Genomic DNA, 27,906 nt, shown 5'->3' on the forward strand with positions numbered 1-27,906 from the left:
GGTAAACTAACCTATAATAGTCATACTCATAACAGAAATATGAAAAGTTTCTAAAACTGGAAAGTTCATATTCTAAGAAAACTAGAAGGGAATTAATGGGCTTTGATGTTGGGTTGTGAATCTTCAATATCTTCAATAGACCCCCACAAACATGCCATGTGAATGTCAATAATGCCAAAAGTTTGGTGATGATGTTTCAAAATGGTAATGGACAAAATGATTTAGTGAAAATGCTGGCCAATTGGTGTGTAGTAGAGATAGGAAAAAGATGAATGATGTTGTTTAGGACTCTTTCTCGAATCACATGGTAGTTTATGTCGATATGCTTTGTTCCTTCGTGAAAAACTGGGTTGGCAGCAATATGCAATGCTGAATTATTGTCACATAATAAGCTAATAGATTTGTGATGAGGAATTCCCAGGTCCCTCAATAAAAAAGTAACCATTTTGCTTCACAAGCTACCATGGCAAGGGCCCTGTACTTAGCCTCTGATGAAGATCTGGAAACTGTGTTTTGTTTCTTACTCTTCCATGAGATGAGGGCAATTCCCAAGAAGAAACATCAACCTGTTACAAATTTACGAGCAACCAAGCAAGTTGCCCAATCTGCATCTGAATAGCCTTGAATGACAATGTTGTTCTTTGCAGGAAAGAATATGCCTTGACCAGGTGCAGCTTTAAGATTTCTCAAAACTCTTGTGGCTGCCTTGAAGTGAAGATCAGTTGGATTTGTTAAGTATTGACTTAAGGAACTGACAACAAAAGTGATGCATGATCGAGTATGAGTGAGGTATAACAATCTTCCCATTAGTCTTCTATATGAGGTGATGTCTTGAAGAAGTTCCCCTGATTGAGAGTGGATTTTGGAGTTGTAATCCATAAGTGTAGAGACAGGTTTGGATCCAAGGTATCCAGTGTCTTGAAGGAGGTCTAATGTGTACTTTCTCTGATATAGACATATTCCATCTTTTGATCTGGCAACCTCCATGCCTAGGAAGAATTTTAATTCGCCAAGGTCCTTGATGCTGAATTTGTTGTTGAAGATGGATTTAGTGTATACCTGCCAATATCAAGTCATCAACATAAACTAAAATGGTTGTGAAGTCATTTTTAGTGTTCTCAATAAACAAAGAGTAATCAGAAAGGGATTTAGAGTAACCAATTTGGATTAAGGTGTTGGTGAGCTTGTCATGCCACTGTCTGCTTGCTTGCTTCAAGCCATATATTGATTTCTATAATTTGCATACAAGATTGGGGTATGAGATGTTGAGACCTGATTGTTTCTTCATGTACACAACTTCCTTGAGATCACCATGAAGGAAAGATGTTTTGATGTCTAATTGATGCAAATGGTAGATGTTTTGAGCAACAAGGAAAAAAGGACTCTTATTGTGGTCATCTTGACAACTGGACTGAAAGTGTCCATGTAGTCAACACCTTCAGCTTGGTTGAAACCCTTGGTCACCAACCTTGCTTTGTACCTTTCTTTGGAACCATCAGCATGATGCTTAATTTTGAAAATCCACTTGCAGCCTATAGCCATTTTGTTATCGGGTAGATTAGTTAAGACCAAAGTGTTGTTCTTTGCCAAAGCATCCAATTCTATTTGTATGGCCTCTCCAACAGTCTAATTTTATTGCTTCATAGTAATATATTGGTGTTTGATCAATAGTGATAGATAAGGAGAAGTGTTTGTGTTTGGTTGAAGATGGTCATAGCTAAGGTTGTGGCTTATAGGATACTTGATATGAGGTTCAGGTGGGTTAGTGTTGTGATTGAGAGTACAATGATAATCTGATAAATAGGTGGGTGGTTTCTTTACCCTCTGGGATTGTCTAAGGTGAGTAGGGTCAGTTAAGTTTTGTTGATTGATAGTTTGGGAAGTGGAGTTTTGATCATGACTTGATGGAAGATTGGTACTAGTTGGTGTGCAAGATTTTAACATAGAACAAGAGAATATATCTTTTTGTTTGACAAGAAGGATAAGCACATAGTCTTGGTTGTACTCAGTATCACATGTGGTTTGGTTAGAGAAAGGAAATATGTGCTCAAAAAATGCAACATTTCCTAATATAAATACTTCATTAGTTCTTAAGTCTAACAGAATAAAGCCTTTGGTTCCTTGTTTGAATCCTAAAAACATACACTTCCTGGATCTAGGATCTAATTTTCTTCTGTGGGACACCAAGGTTGAAGCATAGCAGAGACTACCAAAAATTTTAAGATTGTTAATATCATATAGAACTCCATACATTTTTTCAAATGGTGATTTGTTGGATAAGAGAACACTAGGTTGTCTATTGATCAAATGGATGACATATGAAACATCATAATTCCAAAAACATGTAGAGATTTTAGACTGAAAGATTAGGGCCCTAGTCACACCAAGGACGTGTTGGTGTTTTCTTTCCACAACACCACTTTGTTGTGGTGTTTCAACACATGAGGTTCTGTGTTCTATACTTTTCTCAAGATAGAAATCTTTCATGACAAAATCCTGATCATTGTCACTTCTCACAATTTTTATTCTAAGGTTGATCTGAGTTAGAATGTAATTAGCAAATCCTTTAACAAGTTGGATAATTTTACTTTTCTATTTCATAAAGAAAATCCAGGTAAACCTGATTGTGTCATCCACAATGATGAGAAAATATTTATGGCCAAATATGGATGGAGTGGATATAGGTCCCCATATATCTATGTGAATTAGATCAAATGGTGCAACTGATTCAGTAATACTAATTGAGTAAATGAGCCTTTTTTGTTCGGCCAAGTGACAAATTTCACAAGGATCTTGGCTATTCTTGCCATAACCGCTTTATTTGTGTGAAAAATTTATCAATGGATGCATTGATTTGCTTTATTGAATGGATTTGTCCTATGAGTTCTGAAATCCTGCACATATCTCCTTGGTGGTATCTCTCATTCAAGTCATTCCATATTTCTTGTGCGCTCTCCATTCATAACACACTCTGCACTATGGATGGCTTAATTGCCTGACTCAGCCAAGACACAACTAAATTATTGTATCTTTTTCATGCAGCATGCATCTGATCATGAGGATGTGGCTTAGGAAGGGTTCCATCCACGAATTCCATTTTGTTCTTGGTTTCAAGGGCCATTGTCATAGCCCTTGATCATGGATGATAATTCTTCTCATTCAATAAAGAATATACAAGAACATCCCCTAAATTCTCATTATGATGAATGTGGTAGGGGCTTGATGGATCTAGGATAGGATTGATTAACTGGTTTGCCATCTTCAACAAAAACAATAAAAGAATGAGTTAAGTAAAAATGTAAAAGTAAAGAAAAGTAAAGGAGAAGGAAGCATAAATGGCGCAACAGAGACACCCTCAAAAGTGTGCTCTGATACCATGTGAAAAGTAAGACTCCATGGCTTGAAGAAGGAAACAATGACAACAATGAAAGTTGTTTGAACAACATAGGCAAAAGAAATCAACTTTGGCAATGAGTTCTTGAAGCTATCAAGAACATTGAAACTTTAGATGATGAAGAGAACTTCGCTGAATAACCTCTATAAATTTTATTAGTTCAGGTGAGTAAAAGAGAGCACCCTTATATAGATTACAAAGAAAAGGAAAGAATAGGAGCCAAAACATAATCAAAACTAAACAAAACTGAAACTTACTAAAAACAGTAAACTAACCTATAATAGTCATACTCATAACAGAAATTTCAAAAGTTTCTAAAACTGGAAATTTCTTATTCTAAGAAAACTAGAAGAAGGGAATTAATGGGCTTTGATCTTGGGCTGAGAATCTTCAATATCTTTAACAATCATCGTCATTTAAATTGAGAAGTTTTCATAGTACCCGGAAGATGTTGGGGACGATTTTGCAACTCATGCGGGTGATGGAAAATTCCAAGGGGATAAAGGAACTATTAGTTTTTAATCTATATAAATTAGCAAAGTAAACGACTTTAAAAATGATGTCTTTTTTATTGGGTGGCAAAATTTTATTGAGTTGGTTATAGAGATAGAAAATGGGGACAAAGTATCAATGTTTTGTTATCAATCTATAGACATGTGATTTTCCTTTAGAAATTATGGAGATTACATTTGTCTTTCCAATATTTTCTGTTAGATTACTCAGGAAATTTTTTTGTCAATCTTTTTCATATGTAGCTAATAATGATCATGATTTTTGGAAATCATGTATTGATAGTGTGACATTTTTGTATCATTGTATTATATCAATTGTAAGTATTATTGAGACATTAGTCTAATGGTGAAAGGTCTCATTGGATTATCGGATTAATCAAAAGGTTAAATGTTAGATTCCTAGAAGTGATATATGTTGGGAAATGCATACGTAAACCCTAAAAAAATTAGTTTCTTACCCATAAAAATCAGATATTAAACCAAAAGAAAAATCAATTGTAAGTAAACTTATGTACAGAGAGAGCAAAATATTCTACTTGATATTTGGAAAAAACAGAGAGCAAGAGCAAAATATTCTACATGCTTCGTGGAGAATAATGCTATCACACTGGGATAAACAAATTGTTTTTTATCACTATAGCCTAGCTGACATCACCAACTCTTCCATCTCTCCCTTTATATGCCATGTTTCTATGTTCCTCAGTAATGCTACATGCATAATGAGTGACAAAAGAAAGGTTACAATTAAATGAATTTTCGGCTTAGCTTGCAGGTACTAATTGAAATAGCTTCTCTGCTTGGTCAGGGAAGAAGGTAATGAATAAATATGCACCTGTAAATTTCATATAACAGAAGAAAACTCAGTACAATATTCAAGATGTTGTGATAAAAAACATAGAAAAACTCACCAATAAGAACTGTTCCCAACACAGCTGAGATTTTCCCTTGGATTGTTACCAAACCAGCTTTGCCAGCATTCTGCAACTCTGTGGAGCCAACAGACTCAAATGTCCCTAAAGAATGGAAATATATCAACCTTTATCCTAAAAGATGAGTTGAATTTTAAAAATTAAGTCGGCGAATTACCAACCTGGCTTCACTTTTTGAAGGCCGGATGTTATGCTTTTTACATCTGAGAAACCAGCTTGCTCTAATTTACTTGCTGCTGCAGTAGACCTTGACATTAAAGAAAGAGAATCACAAATGCTTAGATTAGAATATAAAATTGATGCAATTACAGTGAAAACTTAACATTCTTGTAGATTTATTCAGAACACTATGTTGGTTCAGAAGAGATTTACCAGTCCAATTTACTCTTGTTACTGGCAAACTCACCTAAAGTCATTGGTGTATTTGCAAAGAACCCTCAAATGCAGAATATGAAAATTTAAATCACAATGAGGATGATGTCGATTATTAGATACTTTTATTATGTGCAAAGGTCAATTTTACCTTTTGTCATTCCGTCTTCTTCAATATTATGTATATAATATTTTCTGAAGTAGTATTTTAGATTCCATTTTAATGGTGTTTTCATGAAATTCCACTAAGTGAAAGCTTTTGATATTTTGGATGATGGCTTCACAGTTTATTGGAACTAAAAGCTATTATGAAGAACATGGAACTCACTCACATATTTAGCTATGTAATTTTGATGGGCTTAAGAGTGCTAAGTGCACGAGGCTCCTACTTAGTGGGATCTAGGATGATAGATGTATGCAGTCTTACCATTACACGTGAAGTTGTTTCTAGAATTTAAACTCATGACCTTCATAGGCAAACAACAGATACTCTTAAGTCTCGAAGACAACACGGTATCCAGTATCTCTTCGAAGCTCGTACCCTCATAGGATCACACTGCAACCTCTTCTTTCATTACTAAGTGGCCAATTAGTATGAATAATGAGAGCAAGGCAACATCATCTCCATATTCTATTTCATTTAAGAATTAGACTGTACATGTTTAGTGAAGAGTGAGCAATGTATGTAAACTATTCTTATTATTAAGACTTCAACAACACAACTCTCTTTGAAATGTAAGTTTAAGGTTTATTGGACACCATACGCTCTACTACAACGTTCCTTATTTCTCACTCTTTCTTCCGTCCTACTTTACTCTATGCACAAAATGGCCATAGCTAAAACCTATTTGTTGGAAGGTAGCAAGGCTTAAATTAATCGAGATATTGACTAATTATACTCCACTTTCTAGGTCTATGAGTCCATCCACCGTCCACTAGATTCAAAGTATGTTGACCTTGCACATGGTCACCAAGACCTATGCTGAATTTTCCAGTAAATAATGATTATATAGTGAATCATATACTGAACTGTAACTTTGGAAGGCAAAGACAAACAATAATAAAGGACTAAAGCAGAGTTCGGATAGACATTTTCGGAGAAGGTAAAATTAAGGGCCTGAATGCAAATGCGAACATTTTGTAACCATATTCCCATGGAAAGTTGAGTATAATTAGCAACAAAATTGGGTAGTGAATCATAAACTAACCTCAGTCCTTCTTGGCATACAACCAATATTTTACTTTCTGGTGGAAACTGGCTCTTAACAGATTGTACAAAATCAGGATTTGGCTTGGTGAAGGGTAACCCGTAGAACAGCCCCGAAAAATTATTGTGCAGAGTCCTTTTTAAAATTGTACCTGGAGAAAGTGAATTTGATAAAGTAACACAGCTAAAATGGAAAAGATGCAAATAAAAATTGTTCGGAAGGAGAAATTTCATACCAGGATCATTGTCTTTATTTTCGATAAAAAGAGGCACATGATAAGAAGATTTTATATGAGCTCGCTCAAACTGAGTTCTATCCCGCACATCAAGAACTTTATATCCTTCAACTGCTACAAGATCCTTCGCTTGTTCAGCATTTACATAATCCACTTCTGCTTTAATTCTGCAACGTCTCCTTTGCGGTAGTTTCCATGGCGCAGCCCTTGCATTGTGAGTTTTTAATACTGGCGAAGATGTCCCTAAGTTGCTGAAAACACATATTTAATCCCTCACAATCTGGTAACATTGTTTTTTCAACAGTAAATTCAGTGGACAAGAGAAGCGGAATGTGATTTTTGTTGGGTAATTCATATGGGATATATTCTCAGTGCACAAGACTCTCACCTAGTGAGATCGGCCAAATTACGGATATATTCAGTCTCACAAGTGAAGAAGAATTTGTTTCTAGGAGTTGAATGAACCCTCACAAGACAAACAATCTTATTTGAGCCTCACCCTCTTATGAACTATAATTTAATAAAAAAGCTTAATTTGAAGTCATTCAAAGCTAGAGAATAAAAAGCACTACAAATCACTATTATTTAACTACCACCCACCTTATCAATGCTATAGATAAAGAAGCAAATTTAAGGGGCATGAGTAGTACATTGCAGTCACCAACTGCTTCATAGTAATCAACAAAAAGGAAAAACTCATCATTAACGATTGCTTTCCATATAAACCAAAACATGAATGTCTAGGATGTTCATTGTTCAGAAACATCAAGATATGAATTTGTTACTTTAAAACTAGTAACTAATTAATGATGTTAGAGAAACATCAAACATAAGATAAGGTACCTGGGAGAGAAAAGATAGGAGCTGTAGAAACTAGTCCCTGCCATAACAAGAAAATCTATGTGTCATTCTTATCCATTTATGCTTTTAATGCTTATGTTTTAGCTTGGTGGGCCATGAAATTTCGGATCAGCAATGACTTTATGCCACGTGGAACGTAACTATGATCTAAGGGGATATATATGATTCTCTAATCTTAAGTCATGAAGCTTCTACGGATTCTCATCTTATGTCATGATCTCCAAAACTAATAAATTTTCATCCTATGTTATTTTTTAGTCATGTATCATGACCACATAATACACAAAACTCATATCAATTGGAGTAAATGTGTACAATTTTGTCCATATGCACAAGATACTAATTCCATCCTGCATAAGAAAATTCAGTGCAAACTTTAAAATACAATGAAAAGTGCCAATTTTTTTAAAACTTAATTAAAAACATATCAATGAAAATTGAAATCACAAATCTTAAAACACCTTTAGGTCGTAAATATCAAGAAATAAAAAGTAGGAAAAGTAGGAAAATGATAATCTTCTACTAAATTTTTTTATTAATCTTCTTACCTACGAGAAAATAACATATATCACTTATAAATCAATCACTAATAAAATATCAATTTGTAACATCATTTTCTCGTAGCTACGAAGAATTAGTAAGAGGATAAAATATTACTATAAAAATTAATGTCTTCTTTGTCTTTCAAAATTCCAAATGTCTTTAATGCCACAATTTTATGTAAAACTTTTCACACAATAACTTCAACCTAAGATTAAACAACACGTGTTTAAAATGAGTGGTTATGTGTTACAACTTGAATATTTTTTGCCACAATTTTTTTAAGAAATAATGATATACTGGACAGCTCAAAAAAATGGATAACTCCACCTCACGAAATGAAATGAGCCGCAGTATCTGGCCAATTGCTACTAATGAAGTTCAGACAAATTATGCAGCAAAGAAGCTAATCAGCCACATAAGTGAAATTGAGAAGGCATGACAACCATTACAATTATTCAGCTCTGAAATGTTTTGAGAATCAAAGTATAACCAAGTTTCAGCTTCATGTGTGTTCATTACAAAGAATAGCATTTCACTATTAGGAAATTCAGATTAACACATTTATTAGAACTTAACTAGTTCATCACCAGCAAGTTACAAAATAAACATTATGGAAAGACAACCCAAAACAAACAATAGGCTAACAAAAAATTATCCCTCTCTCTTGTCAACTTGAATTGTCTTTCAGTCATAAAGGTCTATCAATTAATAATTATGAATCAACACTGGATCTTTTCTTTGTAGTGTAAGCGGCGTACTCCTTCCCAGAATCATGTTTTAGCTTTTGACCGTTGATATCAAGAATGGAAGATGTAAATGCCAAAGCCGATCCAGCAGATATTGCAGTTTTGATGCTCCTTCCTACAACAGAAAGGATAACACACAAAGCTTGTTACAGTGCAGTCCTGGTTTGGAAATTCATATCAGGTTGACAAAGGTAACTTATAATTCTTCTTATGGTTATAAGTCACAAGCAGAAAAGAAGGATGAACATTGTCCTCATGAAACATGTTTACCTTATACCAATATGGTTCTCAACAAGCAAAAATTCAGACATGATGGACAGATTCAAAAGATACTAACATGGTTGCAGGATAAGCAAATAGTGATGGAAATAAACTAATGAGCATTTAGAGGAGAAAAGGAACAAATGGGGCAACACGAGTATTAAAAAGTTAGCAATTCAAGTAAAAGTATATCCACAAACGACCAAATAACAGACAATTGACGATATCCCAGTTCCCAGAGTAAATAGGACCATAACAAAATAGAAAAAAAAAATAGTTGAATTACTATCACATGATAACTGTATGAAGTCAGTAGTAAGAAACTATTAGTTGTAGTTACAGTTAGAAGACCACCAATCACCAGATTATTTCCTATGAAAATTCAAGCACATACAAGATGAGTTGATCTAAATTCAATGAGATAGCAAAATCCAAGGCATCAAAATATTTACACAATATAGGGCTGCTCTAAAATGAATGATTTAAGAAACCATGTGGCATGGGTGTTTACAAACACACGGAAAAGCAGAAGCAATCAGGGGGAAAGCAACCTTGAAGGCATCAGATAAGTATAATACTGCTTAAAACTTATTGCAAAAAGATAAGCTAATCGTGTAAATCATCTTTTTCAATGTTCATAATAAGCATTATAATCTGTCAAATAAGGGAATAAAATTAAAAATGGGCCTCTGTAAAATATAACATGGGTACCTCCTAATTCCTACCAGAATTCCAGAAATATATTCCATGTTCTCACTTTTCACTAAACCATCATGATACTAACCATGTACAATTGAATGAAAGCAATTCAGAAAATGCAACTCATAGCTTCTCTCATTTTTACTTAATTTTTTTTAGGGGGATAGGAATTCCATATACAAGGGATTCTTCGGTGACAAGACAACAAAAAGGATTGGTCTCAAAGCACTGATTGAACTTTGCTCACCAATATCAACAAGTAGTAACCCAATTAGCAACATCTAAAATCTAGATATTAAAATATGCAATTCTAAGTCAGACATAAAAAGTTTTATAAGAGCAATGTTTACCTTTGTAACCCAGAATAGTTGCGCCAGCAACAAATCCACCAACAGCTCCATTAACAAAATCCCTCTTCCCTCTAAAGTTCTGCACCAACTGTTCCACGCCAATGTAAACCCCTCCTATGGCAGCAAAGGTCAACCCATGGTTGCCCATCATCCTGAAAGTTCTTATTAGCCCTGGAAGAGCAACATTTCTCTCAGCACGAGGAACATCATTCCAGGTCGCAACCACGGTACCCCAGATCATTCCAGCAACTAAACCAGTTGTTGCACCCTTAATAGTTTTCAACAATGATGAGTCATCATCCTCCAAGTACCTACGTTCTGATGGGTCCATGGTTGTCTCTGCACACTACACTACATAGCCAAAGAATAACAAATTTAAATCTATGATTAACAATCCAATACTAATCTACTATTCAATGTCCAAAGATACAGTTAGATCACAACATCTTACCCTACACTCGTTTACCACTCGAACTGAACATGAAAATCACATTTTAGATTCCACCAACATCATTTTCATAAGAATCCATTGTAAGATGGAAAAGGAAGTTCCCCATACATAATCCTCAATTTCTAAAATTTCATAATGCACTTTTTTGTGTAAAGAAAAAATGGCACAGATTTTATCACTGAGGCCTTTATTTTGAATTGTGGTTGCGGTTAGTGCAAGTGCAAATGCAATCATTGGGGTGTGAATTTTTTGTGATTAAAAAAATATTTTCTAATTTGATGCAAATTGCAGCTTAATACGGCCACATCATTGTGATTATGTATCACACCAAAATTGCAGTGTGATGTGATTGCGATAGTCACTGCAACCACAATATTATGACCGCATCAGGTGATGCGGTATGCAATTTGAAAAAATGATAAGGCCCTATTGTAGATACATTTTTAAACAACCAGTTTTAGACTAAATTGCCGGGGAAAATGAAACAAAATGCTTAATATAACAAATAAAGCCTCATTTCAGTCCCTGAAATCCCACAGTGTTCATGTTGATGGTTTACATTAGGGACTAATATGACCAGTATTTATAATTTCAAGGACTAATGTGATAATTTCCTAAAGTCAATAACTAACATGATCGGTGCCTACAATTGCTGGGACTAAAATGAGAATCAACTTATAATTAAATTATCTCCTGATGAAACTAGTGATGGTTTTGATTAACTAGTATTTTTTGTATTACCAAGGGTATCCCTCGCCTTTTTTGGTAAGGAACTAATATTACCTTTTAGGTTCATGTTTGCTCCTCCCAATAAGTGTCGCTCATAGGAATGGAACCTGGACCTTGGGAACCACCTTGGGGACCCAGTGAGCCCTCACACCACATAAGGTATAAATGATACCGGATCCATAAAAATTGAGCTATAAGACGCGAGAATGACTCGAAAAAATATTAATAAACATCACAACGAGTTTGAGAGTCAAAAACATAAATTAATTACAAGGAAAAGCAGATTGAAAACCCTAAAAGGATATGCACAAACACGAATGGGTTCTGAAAGGGTAGATGTACACAGTTTTATACGAGAAAGTTGTTTCCTGACCTACAAGTATACAAATAATCTTACTGTTGTACCGAGATTCGCCCTCTAATACACATGGGATTATATTGATGAATTTTGAGAGCAGAAAATATACGGAATTGCGATGTTGATGAAGAAGAGATAGGGTTAATTAATAGAACGGTTACCTGCGAGAAATTGAGAAGATAAACGAGAATGAGGTTGGGGAGCTACGGTGAGTGTAAAATACGCGGACTTGCTAGTTCCTCCCTTTAACTCGCAGTTAGTCACGCGCCTCTCGCGTGCCTTACATTCTTTTAATTTTTTAAGGGTAAAAAAAAACACTTTACCTTGAAGTAAGGGGCAAATAGACTATAATGTCAATAGGGGAATAGCCTACAGCAGCATGGGGATCACCCAACAATGTCTCATTCTTTGTCCCAAACCAATCATATATTAACATGTGAATAAAATAAAAAAATTTAAAAACAAAATATAATAGAATGGAACACTCTGATTGACTTGGAACATGGAGTCCATTTGGGACATGTGATCTCCGTCCCCCACAGCATGTTAGGTTAGGACATAATAGAACTTTTTTTTGTAAACGGAATAAAACTTATTAAGAATTATATTTAGTCCTCATGAGATAACTTATTTACTCTGGCCAGTAAAAATGTGCTATTTTATTTATTTTTAAAAATATTTTTAGAAAATAATGAAACATGACACATGTCATAATTTCACTGGCAGGAGGATATAACTTATCTCCTTACTCATACCAGGAGATAACTTATCTCCTCTAGCTAGTCAAAATGTAACATGTGTGCTATTTTGTTTATTCTTAAAAATATTTTTATAGAAAATGATGAAACATAACACATGTCATGATTTCACTGGCAGGATGAGATAACTTATCTCCTTATACTAGTAGATTATTATTCCCTTATATTATAAGTCTATTTAAATATAGGTATGAAAATTTATATAGTACCTTAATAATAGTTCTTTAAATATGCAGGTGACACATAAGTTTTAAATTTTTTTAAATAGATAAACATATTTCTATATTCTTATATGTTGGATTAGCAAAATCTGCCTACATTATTTCCACCCTTACCCATCCTCTGTTGGGTCAATAATGTGAGTATATGACCCTCAAGATTATACAAAGTGCAAGTTAAACCTTATGTTAAAAAAGTGTTAAATGTGATAGTGAGTATTTAACACACAACTATACCCTTTTATGAAAGAAAAAAATATGTATAGATAATGTATGAGTTTTATATATTGTAATTGTATTATCCATCATTCATATTTATAAATTTTTACATTGATGATATATAAATATTTCACTTTTCATCAAAATTATTTATTTATAAGTAAAACTCATTTAAAAATGAAATAATTGTATTTTGGTTGTGTGCTAGGACTCTCATAGAAGCACTCCCCTCCTCTTAACTCTTAATTCTCTCCTTATTGCTCTCTTGCAATTAATAGGATTGAGAGAAGTGTTTTTAGCAATACCACAAATTTGAAGGTCGATCTTTGCTCAAAGTCTGCTTCTCATATTGAATAAGTTACGAAAATAATGTTACAATTATTATATTGTTGTTATCATCCACTCGAATATATTGACTTAAGATGAACAATGCATAGAATCTTCCAATGATTTCATTCTCATCAATGTTTACTTTTGAATAAATTCTTCATGGATTTGGTTATTCATTGCCCTCAAGGAAATGATTAAGAGACTAAAATTGTGAAGCCTTTATTGAAAAACTAAAAACATAAACTCTTAATTGCTAGAATACATCATTTTACAAGGTTAACTTTATATTTTTAGGTTCTTACACATTGCCCTATAGATAACAAAATCCTTACAACAAAGCATAACATTTGCATAGGTAGAAAAGTGACTAATAAAGTTAATATTTTATTAGGATTTAGATTGAAGAAGACATAGCGGCAATTTGTGAGTGACTAAATGAGGGGTATAGTTATCCTGTAAAATGATCACATGTAATTTTCGCTATTAGATTTAAAAAATTTAACAAAAGGTTCAACTTACAGTGTATATAAATTTTCGGGTTGGATTGCACATGATCCAAAGATTAAGAGATTAAAATGTTGTTTTCCCATTATTTTTTACTAGCATGTTGACAGGCATTGTCGTGTTTGTTAACCCACTTTCCTATCATTTATAATGTGTAGTTTGTATGTTATAAATGTCAAATATTATATCTTATGTTAAATATTTGTAATCTATGATTGAATTTATTCGATTGGTGTAATGTTCATTCATATTCTACATTAAAAAACTACTGATAGTTATAATGTAAGAAAGAATAAATAGTTAACCAATTAATATGGAAGATATATTGGGTGGAAATGAACATTGAGTTATATATGATTTTTTTGGTAAAAATTAGAAAATAGTGAGGGCAAAATAGGGAGAACTACAAATTACACTATGATGAGTGATTATTTTGAGTTTTCTCTTTATAAGTACTAGCGTGTCGACAGACACTTCGTGTCTGCCGCACACATTTTTATTTTATGATATTAAGTATTAAATTTGTATTTTTTATTTTAGAGAATTGGAATGTTTTTTATCGGATGTACTTCATGTTATAATTTTTGTATTCATTATAATATCCAACTTAGAGTGAGTGAGATGTATTAATTATAGTTATCTAAGATTATATGATTTTACCTTAGAAATAAAAAAACATTAAGGATAAAATAGGATAGGTGATAGTTATTTCAAGTTTTGACTTTATATATAATATAAATTTAGAGAATTAGAATGTTTTTTATTGGATGTACTTCATGTTATAATTTTTGTATTTATTATAATATTCATCTTCAAGTGAGATGTATTAATTATAGTTAATTAGGATTATTTGGTTTTACTTCAGAAATAGGAAAATAGAATCATAGTGATGGTTATTTTAAGTTTTGGTTTATATATATTTGTGTGTTGACAGACACTGTCGTGCCTGTCAACCCGTTTTCATACATTTATAATATGTAGTTTGTGTGTCATAAATGACAATATAATATTTTGTGTTAAATATTTGTCATCTATAGTTGAATTTATTCGATATGTGTAATGTTCAATTTTTTAATATTCATATTCTATATTAAAAAACTAATAATGTAAGAAATAAGAAATAATTAATCAATTAATATGAATATACATTGGGTGGAGATGAACATTAGGTTATATATAGGTTTTTTGGTAAAATTAAAAAATAGTGAGGGCAAAATAGGGAGAACCTCAAATTACACCATGATGAGTGGTTATTTTGAGTTTTCCCTTTATAAGTAGTATATATAAGTAGTATAGATAGTTAAACTATAAATTAAACCAGTACTTCTTGTTTCCCATTTTAAAATCATTGGTTAATTTGATTTATGAGTTGCACATTTTTAAAATCGTTGGAGGTAAGTTCATCAAAGTTATTGATCTAAGTTAGAAAGTAATCTAAATCTAGTAGGACGTTAATTTATTCTTTGAGGCTCCTATCATTAATTATTTGTCAAAGATTGTCACGAAGTATATATTTCCAGTGATATTTTGTAATAAGTCATTTTTCTTATGGTTTAGGAAAATTTGTAGAAGAATATATCATGATTCTTCCAATTTTTCCAATAATGTTATTTTTTCTTTAAAATTGTCAATTTGGTTAAGGTGATTGTAAAATTATCAATTTAGTCTACGATTTTATGCATTATTAATCAGTTTAGTTCATGTGAAAACCTTCTAAATTTTACCCCCTAAACCAAATTGGATTGATAACTTATCATTGGTATTGAATTAAGTATTATGAAGAGAAAGTTTTATCCATCAAGAGTCTTGGGAAAATGTCGAATCGTTAAAACACTAATGGTTGCCGGACAAATTTGTTAAAGTATGAAAAAGTAAAGATGAAGAATTGTGACATCAAGTTATATGATTTTGAAGAAGGAAGATGTGTTGAACTTAAATATGGATGTAATAATTGTTTGAAGTATGTTCATTATACTAGTGAATGTTGGATTTGATGTTAGAAGTAAATAAGAATATGCAAGGTGGTTATTTACTATCCACTATCATAAACACTTTCTTGTTGTATGGAAAATAAGGAACTATCTAGCACTTAACACTATGTATCAAATACAGTAATAGAATAATCATGTGCATCAGGTAATATAAATTTTTTTCATCCAATAAAGTCTATGTTCAACTGTAGTTTCTCCATCTTTTTTTGGCTCCAATGGTTGCCTAACCTAAACAAGGATTTACATGAGAAAAATGCCCTATCACTAATCTATACATCAAACTTTGCAATGTAAGTGGTGAGATACACTGATTTTGTACATCAATTAGATACATGGCTCTTTACGGGTGAACCAATAAAGCGTGTGTTGGTTGAACGGAAAGACCTCTCAAATGGATCAACTACAGTACAATCTGCTTCACCTCTGTTAGCAATGTTGAACTTCTGTGAAAATGATGCAAGAAAGTCCACCACTTCGGACATTGGAGGACGTAATTGCCTTAAAGGCTGTAAGTAGGAAAGACAGACAGATTTCATTCAAGAACCAAAATGCCAATATATAATCATGGTAAAGGAAAAACATAGATGAAAACTTTAAGATACCTATGGTGATAATCTTTAATAAAAACGTTGTGTGAAGTGTTCGAATGTCGTGTAAATTCAGTAAGATTTAGAGTGCTAATACCTGTATGCAGCGGGCGATGATATTAGCATAAGGAGAAAGAGGCTTGGATGAAAATGCACTTTTAATACTGGGATCCACCATCTGTTCCAAACTTGCGCTGTCATGAAGCCTGGATGAAGCCCATTTTGCTAGATATTGCTCCTCCCTTGGCCTGGAACTGTGTTGAAAGAAATTATAAGGGTCTATCTGCGAGTTGCGTTTTGGAGGGGAAGGAAGGGAGCCTAGGTCGATCATCATTCAACTCACAAACGGAGCCTAGAGCGATCATCATTCAACTCACAAACAGAGCCTAGGACGATCATCATTCAACTCACAAACAAAGCCTAGGGGGCGATCATCATTCAATATTTCAATCTATCTAACTACCCTGCTCCCATTATGGTCAGAAAGAGTAAACAAAAGAATGCCACAAGATAAGATGAGAAACATACCCATCGAAAGGTGTCCTTCCTGTTAACAATTCTAGAAGCAATACCCCAAAGGCAAACACGTCTCTCTTTCTGCTTCCAGTTCCTGGTCGGCCATGCTCGGGTTCAATGTAGCCTTTGTCTCCAATAGTATTCTCAGTAGCCTGTTTTCAATAGTCACCAAAGTAATCAATGAACCGATGGCATACATAGGAAGATCATTTGTCAAGCTTCGGATTCACTTTGAATCAAATGGTTTATAGAAATTTAAGCAACTTTTAGCTATACTCAAAATGTATGGTAACTAATGAATATGAACTAGGAAGTGAGGAACATATTACCTTACCTTCAAACTATATATATACTCACTGGAATGCTCAATATTCTATTAGTCTAAGTTTTGGAGAATAACAAATTTGGTCTTGAATCTTGATGACTTAAAATCTCCGAAAATATAAAAGCAATATTGAGCATTAGAAATTGTAACTATCATCAAAGAATTATCCTTCACCTAGTAGAACCATAGTTTAATGTTAGATATAAATATAGACACTAAAACCTTAGATGTCACCTTTATCTCAACATGAAGCTGATTCTTGGAAGAACTTACAGGAATTGTAAGTAGCTTGCTCCTCGGTGGGTTCAAAATAGCCAAGCCACAGTCACAAACATGAGGCATCAAATTTTCATCCAGTAGAATGTTGGCAGCCTTGAAGTTGCCATGGGCTACAGGAGGGGACAATGTTGAATGCAAATAGCTGGAGGAAACAAGTGCATGACGTTTAAGAGTTGAGACACATAATGGGTAGAGGCAATTAAATTTGGGAAAATAAATCTCACCCCTTTTTTCCATCAATATTTCCATGCCTAGTTTATAATCATTGATCGTCTTTCGAAAGAAAAAGTCTCGTTTATCAATTTTATAAAAGAGTGTGGAAATAAAGAATGCAAAAATATTACTAAGTTTAATTTGAGAGCAACATGCAACTTACTCGAGAGCCTGAGCAACACCTAGAGCAATCCGGAGACGAAGGACCCACGATAGAGGTTTGTATGCTCCACTATGAAGAGCATCTTTTAGAGTTAAATTTCTAATATAATCATGTACAAGAAGATGCTTTCCCCGCTCCAAACAGTACCCATTGAGTGCTACAATGTTGGGGTGCTTCAATCGGGAAGCTGTGCAAATGACATCCAAGAACTTTTCCTCTTCTCTGAATGATAGGCACTCCATATTTATTTTCTTCACTGCCAAAATCTTCATCAGAGAAAAAGAAAAGAAAAGAAGGTATATCATATAATTTGAAAGGTACAGTTTGAAACATGCATGTGATAAAAATAAGACTTCAGCAATTAAAAGATAGCCTAAGGTTGTACTTTGCCATCCGGAAATTCAGCTCTGTACACAGGGCCAAGTGATCCTTCTCCCAGAAGGTTGCCTTCATCGAATCTGTTAGTGGCCAACTGAAGCTCCACTACCGTATAAACTTTCATCCTTCCAGTGGATCTGCCTCTTTTGGAAAAACTCCTTCGTAACGGTTCCTGTGCATTGTTGAAGTGCATGGAAGCCAATTGCATTGGACCAAGAAGGGATACAGTTGAAGAATTAACAGGTGGAACTGGTGGGCTCTCATCTAATGCAGTAGGAGAGACCTCTATAACCAGAGGAGAAACAAAACATGATTAACCACAGAAACTGAATTACATAAATACTAAATGGAATGGCATCATAACCCAGACAGATATAGAAATCAAATTACGCCATATAAAAACTGAAGTTTTATTATAATATTATCATTTCCTTAGATTAAATTTCTTCTCGATTTCCTCAAGGTTTGAATAAGTTTGTAATCATAACATATGAGAATGTTGAGTGCCTCACATTTCATATGCATGCTTATATGAATTACCTATGGTTGCACTGGTTGGACGAGAATTCAAAGAACTGTGGCTGCTTTCCAACCTCTTCATGTTCAGATTCTGTGCACGCAATTTATTCAAATGGATTGCCACTAATAGTGCCACACCTGTTGCTATTAGTGTTCCTCCACCAACCATAAAAGCTATTCTTCCAGGACCTATACATTTCTTCTTGTGCTCACTTACTTTGGGAGGAGGATAGTTCTTGATGGCACTTGCCTGAGTTGTGGGTGGATGACTAATATTATGATGCTCAACTGGTACAATTTCCAAAGGAAAAGTCCAGGAAGGAGAGTTGTCTACTTCATGGAATTTATTCCCTCCAATCCTAATCGAAGGAATAGAGGGTGATTATTCGATATTATGTGTTCATTATTTCATTTGATTCAAGAAAAGATAGGTCATTAAAACTCTAATTGTTTCCACTAACCGTAAATTGGGTATGAACTGAAAATGATGTGGAAGAATGCCACTGAACACATTGTCTTGAATGTACCTGGAAACTTAGACAAATGAGAAAATAATAAAGTTTAATTATATAGTGAGAAAATGTTAGAGATAACCTACAAATCTGTAAGAGGAAGTTCACCCAAGTAGGCAACTGAGCCAGTGAATCTGTTATTCTGCAGGAACCTGCATATAAGCACCTCTCTATATATCCTCAAACAAGCCGACCATAATAAAAGAAAGTTCTTCCTTTGATCATATAATGATGTTGAAACATAAACCAAGTTTTGGGGAAAAATAAGGCATATGGAGGAAGAAACTTACAATCTAGAAAGGTTTGATAAGGAACCAAATGATCGTGGTAGATCTCCCGAGAAATTATTGTACGAAAGGTCCCTGAAGAAAGGAAATCACCATTTATGAGGTTCTATAAAATGAAATTTCAACAAAACAATCAAAGCATCTTCTTTTGTTGTCTCACTTTCTTACAACACAGCTCAACCAGACCAGATTTCAGTCATAACAGTGTTTATTTTCACTCTAACTATGCTTCATTTCAGCTGATCTTTTAACATATTTTTTATTTGTATGAAGAGCTTCCTTTCTCTGTTTTCTCAACTATCATATTCATATTCATTTCTTCAACAAAAGATAAAGATAAGGAGGACAACACTATTTTTATTTTGGTTTTGTATTATTTATTTTTGGATTGAATGATTTACTTAAGTTCCTTAAAATTTATTTAGTTACACCCATAGTTGAAAAAATCGCGATTTATCGCGTAGGATCATTCGGGTTTACGTGTTCATGGAGGTTGGCGAGTCACGAGCCATTCATATTTGCGATTTCTCCATCGCAGGTGAGATCGTCGAGCCAACTCGTAAGATCTTAGGATCGTAACCAGTTGCCGTTTCTGCTGCTGTTCAAGGATGGGTGAAAAAGGCTTGGGACCCAGCCCATTTCACTTTAAACAGGGTTAAAAAAACCCTATCCCTTTCCCTCCCCAACAGAAGCCCCCTCCCTTGTTCAACCACAAGTACAATAGAAGCCACCCTCCCCTGTTCAGCCACGACCAGAACAGAAGCCCCTCCGTTCAACCATGACCAGAACAAAAGCCATTTTCCCTCTTCATCTTCAAGACTTTATAACATGGTGAAACATGTATGGAATTATGGATCTAGTAGTGAATCACCTTCTTCTGGAATTTTCCCTCTTTATATATATGTAATTATATAATTACAATTATAGTAATATGTTTGATACTGATTATATAATGCATTGGTTGGTATATTCTGATTATATATTTATACTAATACTAGTAATACATTTCAGATTTCCATTTGACAATGATTATATATTGATTTATAGTTTTGTTGTTGTGAAACCTAATATATGCATATATTTTGATGTTTGATGCTTTAAGTTTTATCAAATGTTATTTGTTAATTTTGTGATTTATAACAATGGAGAGAGGTGGTTCTTAAACAGCTTTTTAGTTTTTTTGTGTGAATATGTACTTTTTTTAATAATTAATTTTGGTAGGATCTTAAGATCCGTGTTATGATCACATGTTTTACGTTTTCATCTATCCCTTCCGATCTTATATAAGATCTCGATCATGTCAACTAGGGTTACACCTACTAATCTATCCCTCACAAATTGTTTTTAAAGGTGAGAAGGTTCAGGTTGTATTGATGGTTCGATCTTACATGTCCAGAAAATTCAAGGTAAAGATACCTAAATGTATTGGCTGAATCACTTATTCATTTTATTGAAATTCAAATGCGACACCAAAAGACCAGGAGAAGAAGGCATACAATTCTTTGAGATTATCTAGGCCATTAAATACATCGCCAATGGGTCCACTTAAGAAATTGTGGCTTAGGTTCCTGCAAGAGAAGATAAGAATTGATGATTAAGCCATTGGTAAAAAAAATTCAATCACTATATAATGCTCAGAAGATATGAGAAAATATGAAGGAAAATTTTTCAATGGATCTTTTGGTTAAGAATAATTGAATTATCTCTAACAAGTGTTGCCTAAAACCAGCACTTGTAACATGTGAACCGGCATTTAGGTCCTAGAAATGTACTTGCTGACAATCCACCCTCAGATTAAAATTTGGTTTGGGATTCAGTCTTTCAATCATTCAAAGTGGTTTCATGTTATTATTTCAACCATCTCTAGTGAGGAGAAACATGAAATAAGTTTAAATAATTTTAAGACTGCATCAGACAAGTTTAAACAATTTTAGGGTTAGGTTTGTTAGATTAAATTTGAGTCAAGGATTAAATTTCAAGGCTAGGCCCATTTTCAGGGGGGGGGAGTTTTTTCATGATTGAAAATGACTGGAATATTTTGGCTGAAATATTTGCAAGAATGCAAGCCATATTTCTGCAATGAATCATGATAATAAAACAATGTTAAACATACCGGGTAGGCTTATCAGCAAGCATAGAATTTAGTAATATGGTAACAAGATGAGATGAACACTTAGCTTACATATGTGTGGCATTTGGGGGTAAACCGAATGGCATTTCTCCAACAATCTTATTAGAACTGACATCACTACAGAAAGTAGGATATGGAAGTAAGTAAATTGCAAAATCTTGACTTTGAAGTGTGCTGATAAGAACCTAAAAGCTATACAATTATAAATACTTACAGTTCTGTCAAGTTATTTAGACTATAAAGCTTGCTTCCAAGATACCCAGTGAGGTTTAATCCTTGAATTTTGCTGCATATGAAGACAGAGCAGCATTAATTGTTAGTAATGACAATTATTATCTAAATAGGAAATAGAATCAGTCGAGTACGTTGGTACATTACAGGTGAATAACCGATGATCCAGAACAAGTTATTCCTGTCCAAGACTCTTCACAAGGATCACTACCATTCCATCCTTGGAGCACCAATGGGTAGTTTAAGGTCCTATATAGATCCTTGAGAGCTAAAACTGTTTATAAAAAAAACAATAAATTTTTAGTTTAGTAAAAGAACAGCAAAAAGCTACTCCATTGTTTTGGTTCTTGTGTCAAAATAATTTAAATGGATCCTAGCTTTAGAATAATGCAAATAAGTTTCTTATAAATAAATAGAATCAATAGAATTAAATACTCAGCTTTCTTATAAATAAATATAAGTTTCTATGTTTGATAATAGCAAGAGCCGGAGTTTTAAATTGTGGTTGAGGTTACGTTTACTGTAATGGCGGGAAAATGCAGCCACAGTTGCAGTCGCGATTCTGCGGTGGAGAATGTGTAACCGCAATATTGCAACCGTAATTGCTGTTGTAATGCAATTTAAAACACATGCAAGACCTTATCATGATGATGATGATAACAACATAGAATAATAAAAAAAATATGAAATCAGTAATCAAGCATAGACTTCAACCCAAGCATGAAACTAGGGTTTGGAAATTCTGAGCAACCAAACACATGATATGATATTCTGATCAAATTTTCAAACAATTTATTTTCAAGAATAAATTCTAGAAATAGAAGAATGAATTGAACAGTTTTATGTGAATTACCTTCAGGTGGATGAGTAAATGCGAAACCCTGGGAAATCAAAATTGACGAGAAGACAGCGAAGCTGAAATGCACATAGAGGTAGTAGTCGCAAACCATTTTCCCCAGAATCAGAACTTTCCTTTCGTTTTCTTTCCTGGAAACAGAGAGAAAATATTATCAAAAAAAATTTCTGTGTCTTCTCGGTTCCCAAACAAACACAGAATTTGTTCTTTCGCAGAACGAAAGTGGACGGAAAAGAAAAAAGAAGAAAGAGATGGAAAAATAAGATGACATAACCAGATTATGAGAGTAACCAGAGTGAGTTTCTAGTTAGGTGGGGTCCACATAGTAGAGTTCGTTACACGGTAACCATTTAGGAAGGAGAAGAGAGTCTATAGTTCGTTAGTTTTGGCGCGAAACAATTAATTGGGTTTATTAGTGTGAAAGTTTTGATTGGGCTTTCTTGATCTTGTAACTTATTCGGCCCAATCAAAAAAATCTCAAGTTTATCAACTATTCTATAAAAAAAATCTTGATAACCATTAAATTCGCCTATTTTGTCAAGTGCTTTGTTGGTCATAAAATGTGATTTCAAATAAGATATTATTATGAGGCCGTGGAGTGATTGAGAGCCTAGAAAATTATTTGAAATTTGATTTTGAGAGCAACAATTCCTAAGAGAGATGATTATGATACTTATAAGGATCTCTTTATGAATTGAGTATTAGAGGGGAAGGAAGAGAAATAGAATGTTTGATATTCATGAAACACACTAGTAAAATGGTTGTGAAACGTTTATTTTCTCTCATTCTTATCTAAAATTTAAATCACAAATAAATCTTAGTGAATTAGTTAGTCACTCTAAAAAATAAGAATGATCTAGTAGAAAAAAATAATACAATAATATAAAAATGCTAATAGTGCTGCTAAAACATGTTAAAAATGCATGCAGAAAACTTGTATTGGTAATGAATATATGTAAGATTTTAAAATTTCCAATACAATTTTGTTATTTAGATTACTTAAATAGTACTCGGATGACACTCACTTGAATATTAAAGAAAAATCTTTGTTATTCCTCAATTCCTCCTCTATCATGGTATCATGAACCTAGTAGCAAATTCATCCTCTGGTATTGGATCATGCACCCATTAACAATGTCCACCTGAATGATTTACAGAGCAGCTGCTTATGTAGAAAGCTTAAATAATTGGTCCATAAGATTATATGATAAGATAAATTATGTATTTGTCTCATGTCAATCAAATTAACAAAAAAATGCTACCACTAAATGTCTGTTTCTGAATTGTGTTTTGAATGAGAATAAAAGGAAAGTGAGGGCATTGGAGTCATCTCACTAGTGTATTTCATGTTCCAAAGCTTTCTATTTTCCTTCATTCTCTTGAAAACTTGCAAATTGACCCTTAGGTCCATTTGCAAGATAAGTTTCGGAGGAAAAGAGAAAGCTTTAAAATTATCTCACAAGTGCATATCATGCTCCAAAGGCTTCCATTTCTCTTTTTTTTCCTTCAAACCTCAACTTGCGAATGAAACTTTTAGGGTCTATTTGCAAGCAATAAAATACACTTGTGAGTTGTGACTTTCATTTTCTTCCCATCCAAAACTTAACTCGCAATCGGAAGAAAAGTGTTCCTTCATATTTTTGGAAGTTCCATTTTCCATTTCCTCTATTATCCAGCAATTAGACAGTCAGCTTCATTACAACAATAAGTGCACATGTTTGGCTGGAATAGATGAAATTTAAACAGTTCCACATTATTACAGTCAAACAATTGCCATATATTTTTTAATTTTATATAATTCCCACAATTTGAGAGAAGCATATACTCGCAAATTATATGAGAAATTAGAGTTGCACAAATTATATGAGGTGTGTGCATAATTTAGACAATTAAGAAAAATGTTACATACAGACCAAAATAGAATGCACTTAAACATGAAACAAACATAAGATGACAAAGCAGTTAATGATCACAAATCGTGGCAGGGGTGGATCCACCCATATTTTCTGCAATTCATATCTACCACGAAATTTAGCATTTACTTATCAAATATCGATAAGATCTTAACAGCTCATTAATAATGATGCAACTAGTGCTCCTAACTTATAACATTAGACTATGCACACACACACTACCACTATTAGGTAACTAAGGGTTCATTTATGAGTTATGTTTTGGAGGGGAAAAAAGAGAAATAGAAGATTTGAAAGCAATGAAATATAGTTATAATATGACTATGAAGTTATCCATTTTCATTTTTTACCTTTAAATTTTAACTCACAAATAAACCCTAAAGGTACATGTTGTATTAGGAAATCATATTTTTGAATAGTGATCCTTGAAGCAAAGGTTTCAGTTTAGCAGCATCCAATTAGTATGAATTTCAATTGGCATTGAACCATTCATTTTCACAATGTATGTATTGCATGAGTTAGATTATTGTGACTACTCAAGCAATACATGAATTTCATGTAAACAAATGCATCAAAATAAACTTTGCAAGAGAAAGGAGAAATCAAATTAGACAAAACTCACGAGGAAAGATTATCTACAAAATTCCGTAGTTTCTTTTTTTGATAGTAGCTCTACCTAAGTTATAAGAAAATATAATCTACATATGAAAGTTACAAAAGCAAAAAGAATAGCAATAAGCCACCATAAGAAGCTTATTATTGTAAAAACAGGAGCCAATGTCTTGCAATGACAAGGTTCCAACACTTTCAGGGGCTTAAAACTATAATCAAAACCTTGTTCAGTTGCAATCTACACCAGCTTCAGCAGCACGGCGAGGTCTGTTTTTACGCCTCCTCCCATTCTGTCGAAATCCAACAGATTTTACCAAATCATCGGGGCTCGACTTTGCTCGGACGCCATTCTCCTCTTTCACCGGATCTATTTTTTCTTTAACCTGTACAGACCTTTTCCTTTTGCTTTTAATTACTGTGGTGACCTGAGTTTTCAACTCATTGCTTGAAACATTGCCATTCACATTCTCCTCATCTTTCACTATCTTTTCAGTTACTTCTACTCCTTCAATTTCATATGTTAGTGACTTAAGTGGTCTTCCTCTTTTTCTATAAGCTGGTACTTTTTCCTCTTCGCCACTTATAGGTTCCTCCCTCTTAACAATAACAGATTGATTCTTCCCTTTTCCTTTGCCTCTGCCCATAGTCAAAGGACTTGGTTCACGAAACGTACTAAATATCTAATATCAAATCTGCAATGACACAACAATTATATTTAAGAGGGTGAGCTTGGCACAACAGTAAGATTGTTGCTCAGTGAATCATGAAGTCACGGGTTTAGGTCCTGGAAACAGCCTATCTACTTGCGGAGATAAACCTATGTACATCTACCTCTCCAAACCTTACTATGCAAAAGTCTCATGCAATGGGTCGGCATTTTTTTTTACCGCACAACAATTCTTTTACTCATCATCCCAAATACAACTTTCCATTTTCAAGTAGCACTTCTATCTGTAAGTTGTTTACAATGAATTCAATAATTGCAGGTATCATGTATGCAACTACAAAATCTCTTTAGTTTTTTTACAGTTTAAGGATCAAATAAAAAATACATAAGTTGAAATTCTGATGTGAGCCAAAAAAAAAGGATTGAAGCATATTACACATATGCTCAATCTTTCAAATGAACTATGTAAAATAAAATTAAAAAAAATTCTAACACAAAAATTGGCAAAACCAGTGTAGGGTATGGTTTATGTGGTCAGCAATCAGAAACAACATTCATAAGCATTGGACTTGCATTCTACTGTTTCTGAAATTATAAAAAACAAATCAAAAGATCAAGTTGTCTAGCTGTGAAAACATTTTATCTCATTTCTAAACATTCTCCTTAGCAACAAACAAATTTAGCCATACTTATGTTAAGAAATAAACCAAAAAAGCATTACATAAACACAAATATCATGACATTTTTTAAAAGGGTATGGTCGATCATTGGATCTACTCTTCATAAATCCCTATGGACTCTAGTCCAAACAATAAGAAATCTAAAACAACAAAAGAAATAAGAAATTATTCCATTTATCAAAAACAGCAATAACATTGTAAAGTTGGTAGCATATTAGAGATTGAAGAAAAAAGAGACACATAAAAGAGAAATGAGGCTGACCATATAACTTGTATCAACTCTCAGCATCTCAAACACAAACTCATTTCACAAAAATCTTATACAAATCCACAAAGTGGGTACACCCCGATATAAGTACTGGTTTCTGTGATAGCTTGAAGTTATTTTATCTGAGTTAGAGAAAGTGAAGAGACAGATCAGAAAAGTGATGTTAATAAAGAGAAATATAAGATTAAAGATAGAGAGTTGATAAGTGAAAGTAGAGAAGTAGGTTAGAGTGAAGTAGTAGCTAGAGAAAGAACTGAAGTAGAATGGAAGTAAGAAGACAGATAGATAGAGTTGATGAGACATTTTATTGGAGTACAGTAGTCCAACATATTTTTCATTCTTAAACTCATTCCACTAATTATTTTATATTTTTTTATACTTTTCAGTAATTTAAGCAATTCATGTTAAAATCATTTCTATTGGTGTAACTCTATTTTCATTCTTAAATGATGAGACATTTTATTGGAGTACAATAGTCCAACATATTTTTCATTCTTAAACTCATTCCACTAATTATTTTATATTTGTTTATACTTTTCAGTAATTTAAGCAATTCATGTTAAAATCATTTCTATTGGTGTAACTCTATTTTCATTCTTAAATGATGAGACATTTTATTGGAGTACAATAGTCCAACATATTTTTCATTCTTAAACTCATTCCACTGATTATTTTATATTTGTTTATACTTTTAAGTAATTTAAGCAATTCATGTCAAAATCATTTCTATTGGTGTAACTCTATTTTCATTCTTAAATGAACCTTAGAACACATTTATATTTCTTTCTCATAACAATTTTTTCCATTTTTTAATGTTCTCAGAACTTTAAGAACGGTACTTATTTAACTTATCGTTGCAAAATAAGAACAAGAACGATTCATTTCCAATAGTAAACTTGGATGAATAACATGCTTATTTCGCTACTAATCATTTTTTTCTTACCATTATGATGCTCTTAGATAAATAGTAAACATGATTGTCTTTTTTAAAAGCTTAAACACACCCTTAAAATTAAAACCCCTCCCTAAAAAATTTAAATGAAGGTAACATCAATTTTTAAGATAATTTAAGAATACCATGGTCTAATTTTTTTTAAATGA

General features: G+C 33.3%; 5 protein-coding genes across 8 annotated transcripts; all 5 read right to left on the minus strand.

Moving 5' to 3' along the window:
* Positions 562-1,542, minus strand: LOC109329353 (uncharacterized mitochondrial protein AtMg00810-like). Its single transcript, XM_019563023.1, has 2 exons — positions 1,384-1,542; positions 562-1,059 (listed from the first exon to the last, which is right to left on the minus strand). The coding sequence occupies exons 1-2, from the start codon at positions 1,540-1,542 to the stop codon at positions 562-564; spliced, it is 657 nt and encodes a 218-aa protein (XP_019418568.1).
* LOC109328836 (rhodanese-like domain-containing protein 9, chloroplastic) lies at positions 4,449-7,616 on the minus strand. Its single transcript, XM_019562442.1, has 6 exons — positions 7,494-7,616; positions 6,651-6,901; positions 6,416-6,566; positions 4,997-5,082; positions 4,815-4,919; positions 4,449-4,738 (listed from the first exon to the last, which is right to left on the minus strand). The coding sequence occupies exons 1-6, from the start codon at positions 7,535-7,537 to the stop codon at positions 4,668-4,670; spliced, it is 708 nt and encodes a 235-aa protein (XP_019417987.1). The 5' UTR covers positions 7,538-7,616; the 3' UTR covers positions 4,449-4,667.
* Positions 8,519-11,911, minus strand: LOC109329002 (outer envelope pore protein 16-3, chloroplastic/mitochondrial-like). 3 transcript variants are annotated; one of them, XM_019562662.1, is made up of 3 exons: positions 11,810-11,911; positions 10,111-10,461; positions 8,519-8,915 (listed from the first exon to the last, which is right to left on the minus strand). In XM_019562662.1, exons 2-3 carry the CDS (start codon positions 10,439-10,441, stop codon positions 8,767-8,769), a joined length of 480 nt encoding a protein of 159 aa, XP_019418207.1. In that variant the 5' UTR covers positions 10,442-10,461; positions 11,810-11,911; the 3' UTR covers positions 8,519-8,766. The 3 variants fall into 3 exon arrangements, with proteins under 3 accessions (XP_019418207.1, XP_019418208.1, XP_019418206.1); XM_019562663.1 differs by having other exon boundaries at positions 10,111-10,447; positions 11,810-11,865; XM_019562661.1 differs by having other exon boundaries at positions 10,111-10,454; positions 11,810-11,863.
* On the minus strand, positions 15,106-22,994 carry LOC109329097 (protein STRUBBELIG-RECEPTOR FAMILY 2-like). 2 transcript variants are annotated; one of them, XM_019562767.1, is made up of 17 exons: positions 22,957-22,994; positions 22,663-22,796; positions 21,957-22,083; positions 21,793-21,864; positions 21,630-21,695; positions 20,944-21,015; positions 19,451-19,522; positions 19,247-19,312; positions 19,110-19,175; positions 18,670-19,007; positions 18,137-18,414; positions 17,752-18,017; positions 17,370-17,517; positions 16,784-16,923; positions 16,353-16,509; positions 15,975-16,174; positions 15,106-15,117 (listed from the first exon to the last, which is right to left on the minus strand). In XM_019562767.1, the coding sequence occupies exons 2-16, from the start codon at positions 22,757-22,759 to the stop codon at positions 15,989-15,991; spliced, it is 2,151 nt and encodes a 716-aa protein (XP_019418312.1). In that variant the 5' UTR covers positions 22,760-22,796; positions 22,957-22,994; the 3' UTR covers positions 15,106-15,117; positions 15,975-15,988. The 2 variants fall into 2 exon arrangements, with proteins under 2 accessions (XP_019418312.1, XP_019418311.1); XM_019562766.1 differs by lacking the exon at positions 15,106-15,117 and having other exon boundaries at positions 15,916-16,174.
* On the minus strand, positions 25,203-27,097 carry LOC109329107. The gene is made up of 2 exons (XM_019562775.1): positions 26,800-27,097; positions 25,203-25,882 (listed from the first exon to the last, which is right to left on the minus strand). The coding sequence occupies exon 2, from the start codon at positions 25,832-25,834 to the stop codon at positions 25,418-25,420; it is 417 nt and encodes a 138-aa protein (XP_019418320.1). The 5' UTR covers positions 25,835-25,882; positions 26,800-27,097; the 3' UTR covers positions 25,203-25,417.

The sequence above is a fragment of the Lupinus angustifolius genome, chromosome LG16 (genome assembly GCF_001865875.1).
Source record: "Lupinus angustifolius cultivar Tanjil chromosome LG16, LupAngTanjil_v1.0, whole genome shotgun sequence".
In the NCBI taxonomy this organism is placed as follows: domain Eukaryota; kingdom Viridiplantae; phylum Streptophyta; class Magnoliopsida; order Fabales; family Fabaceae; genus Lupinus; species Lupinus angustifolius.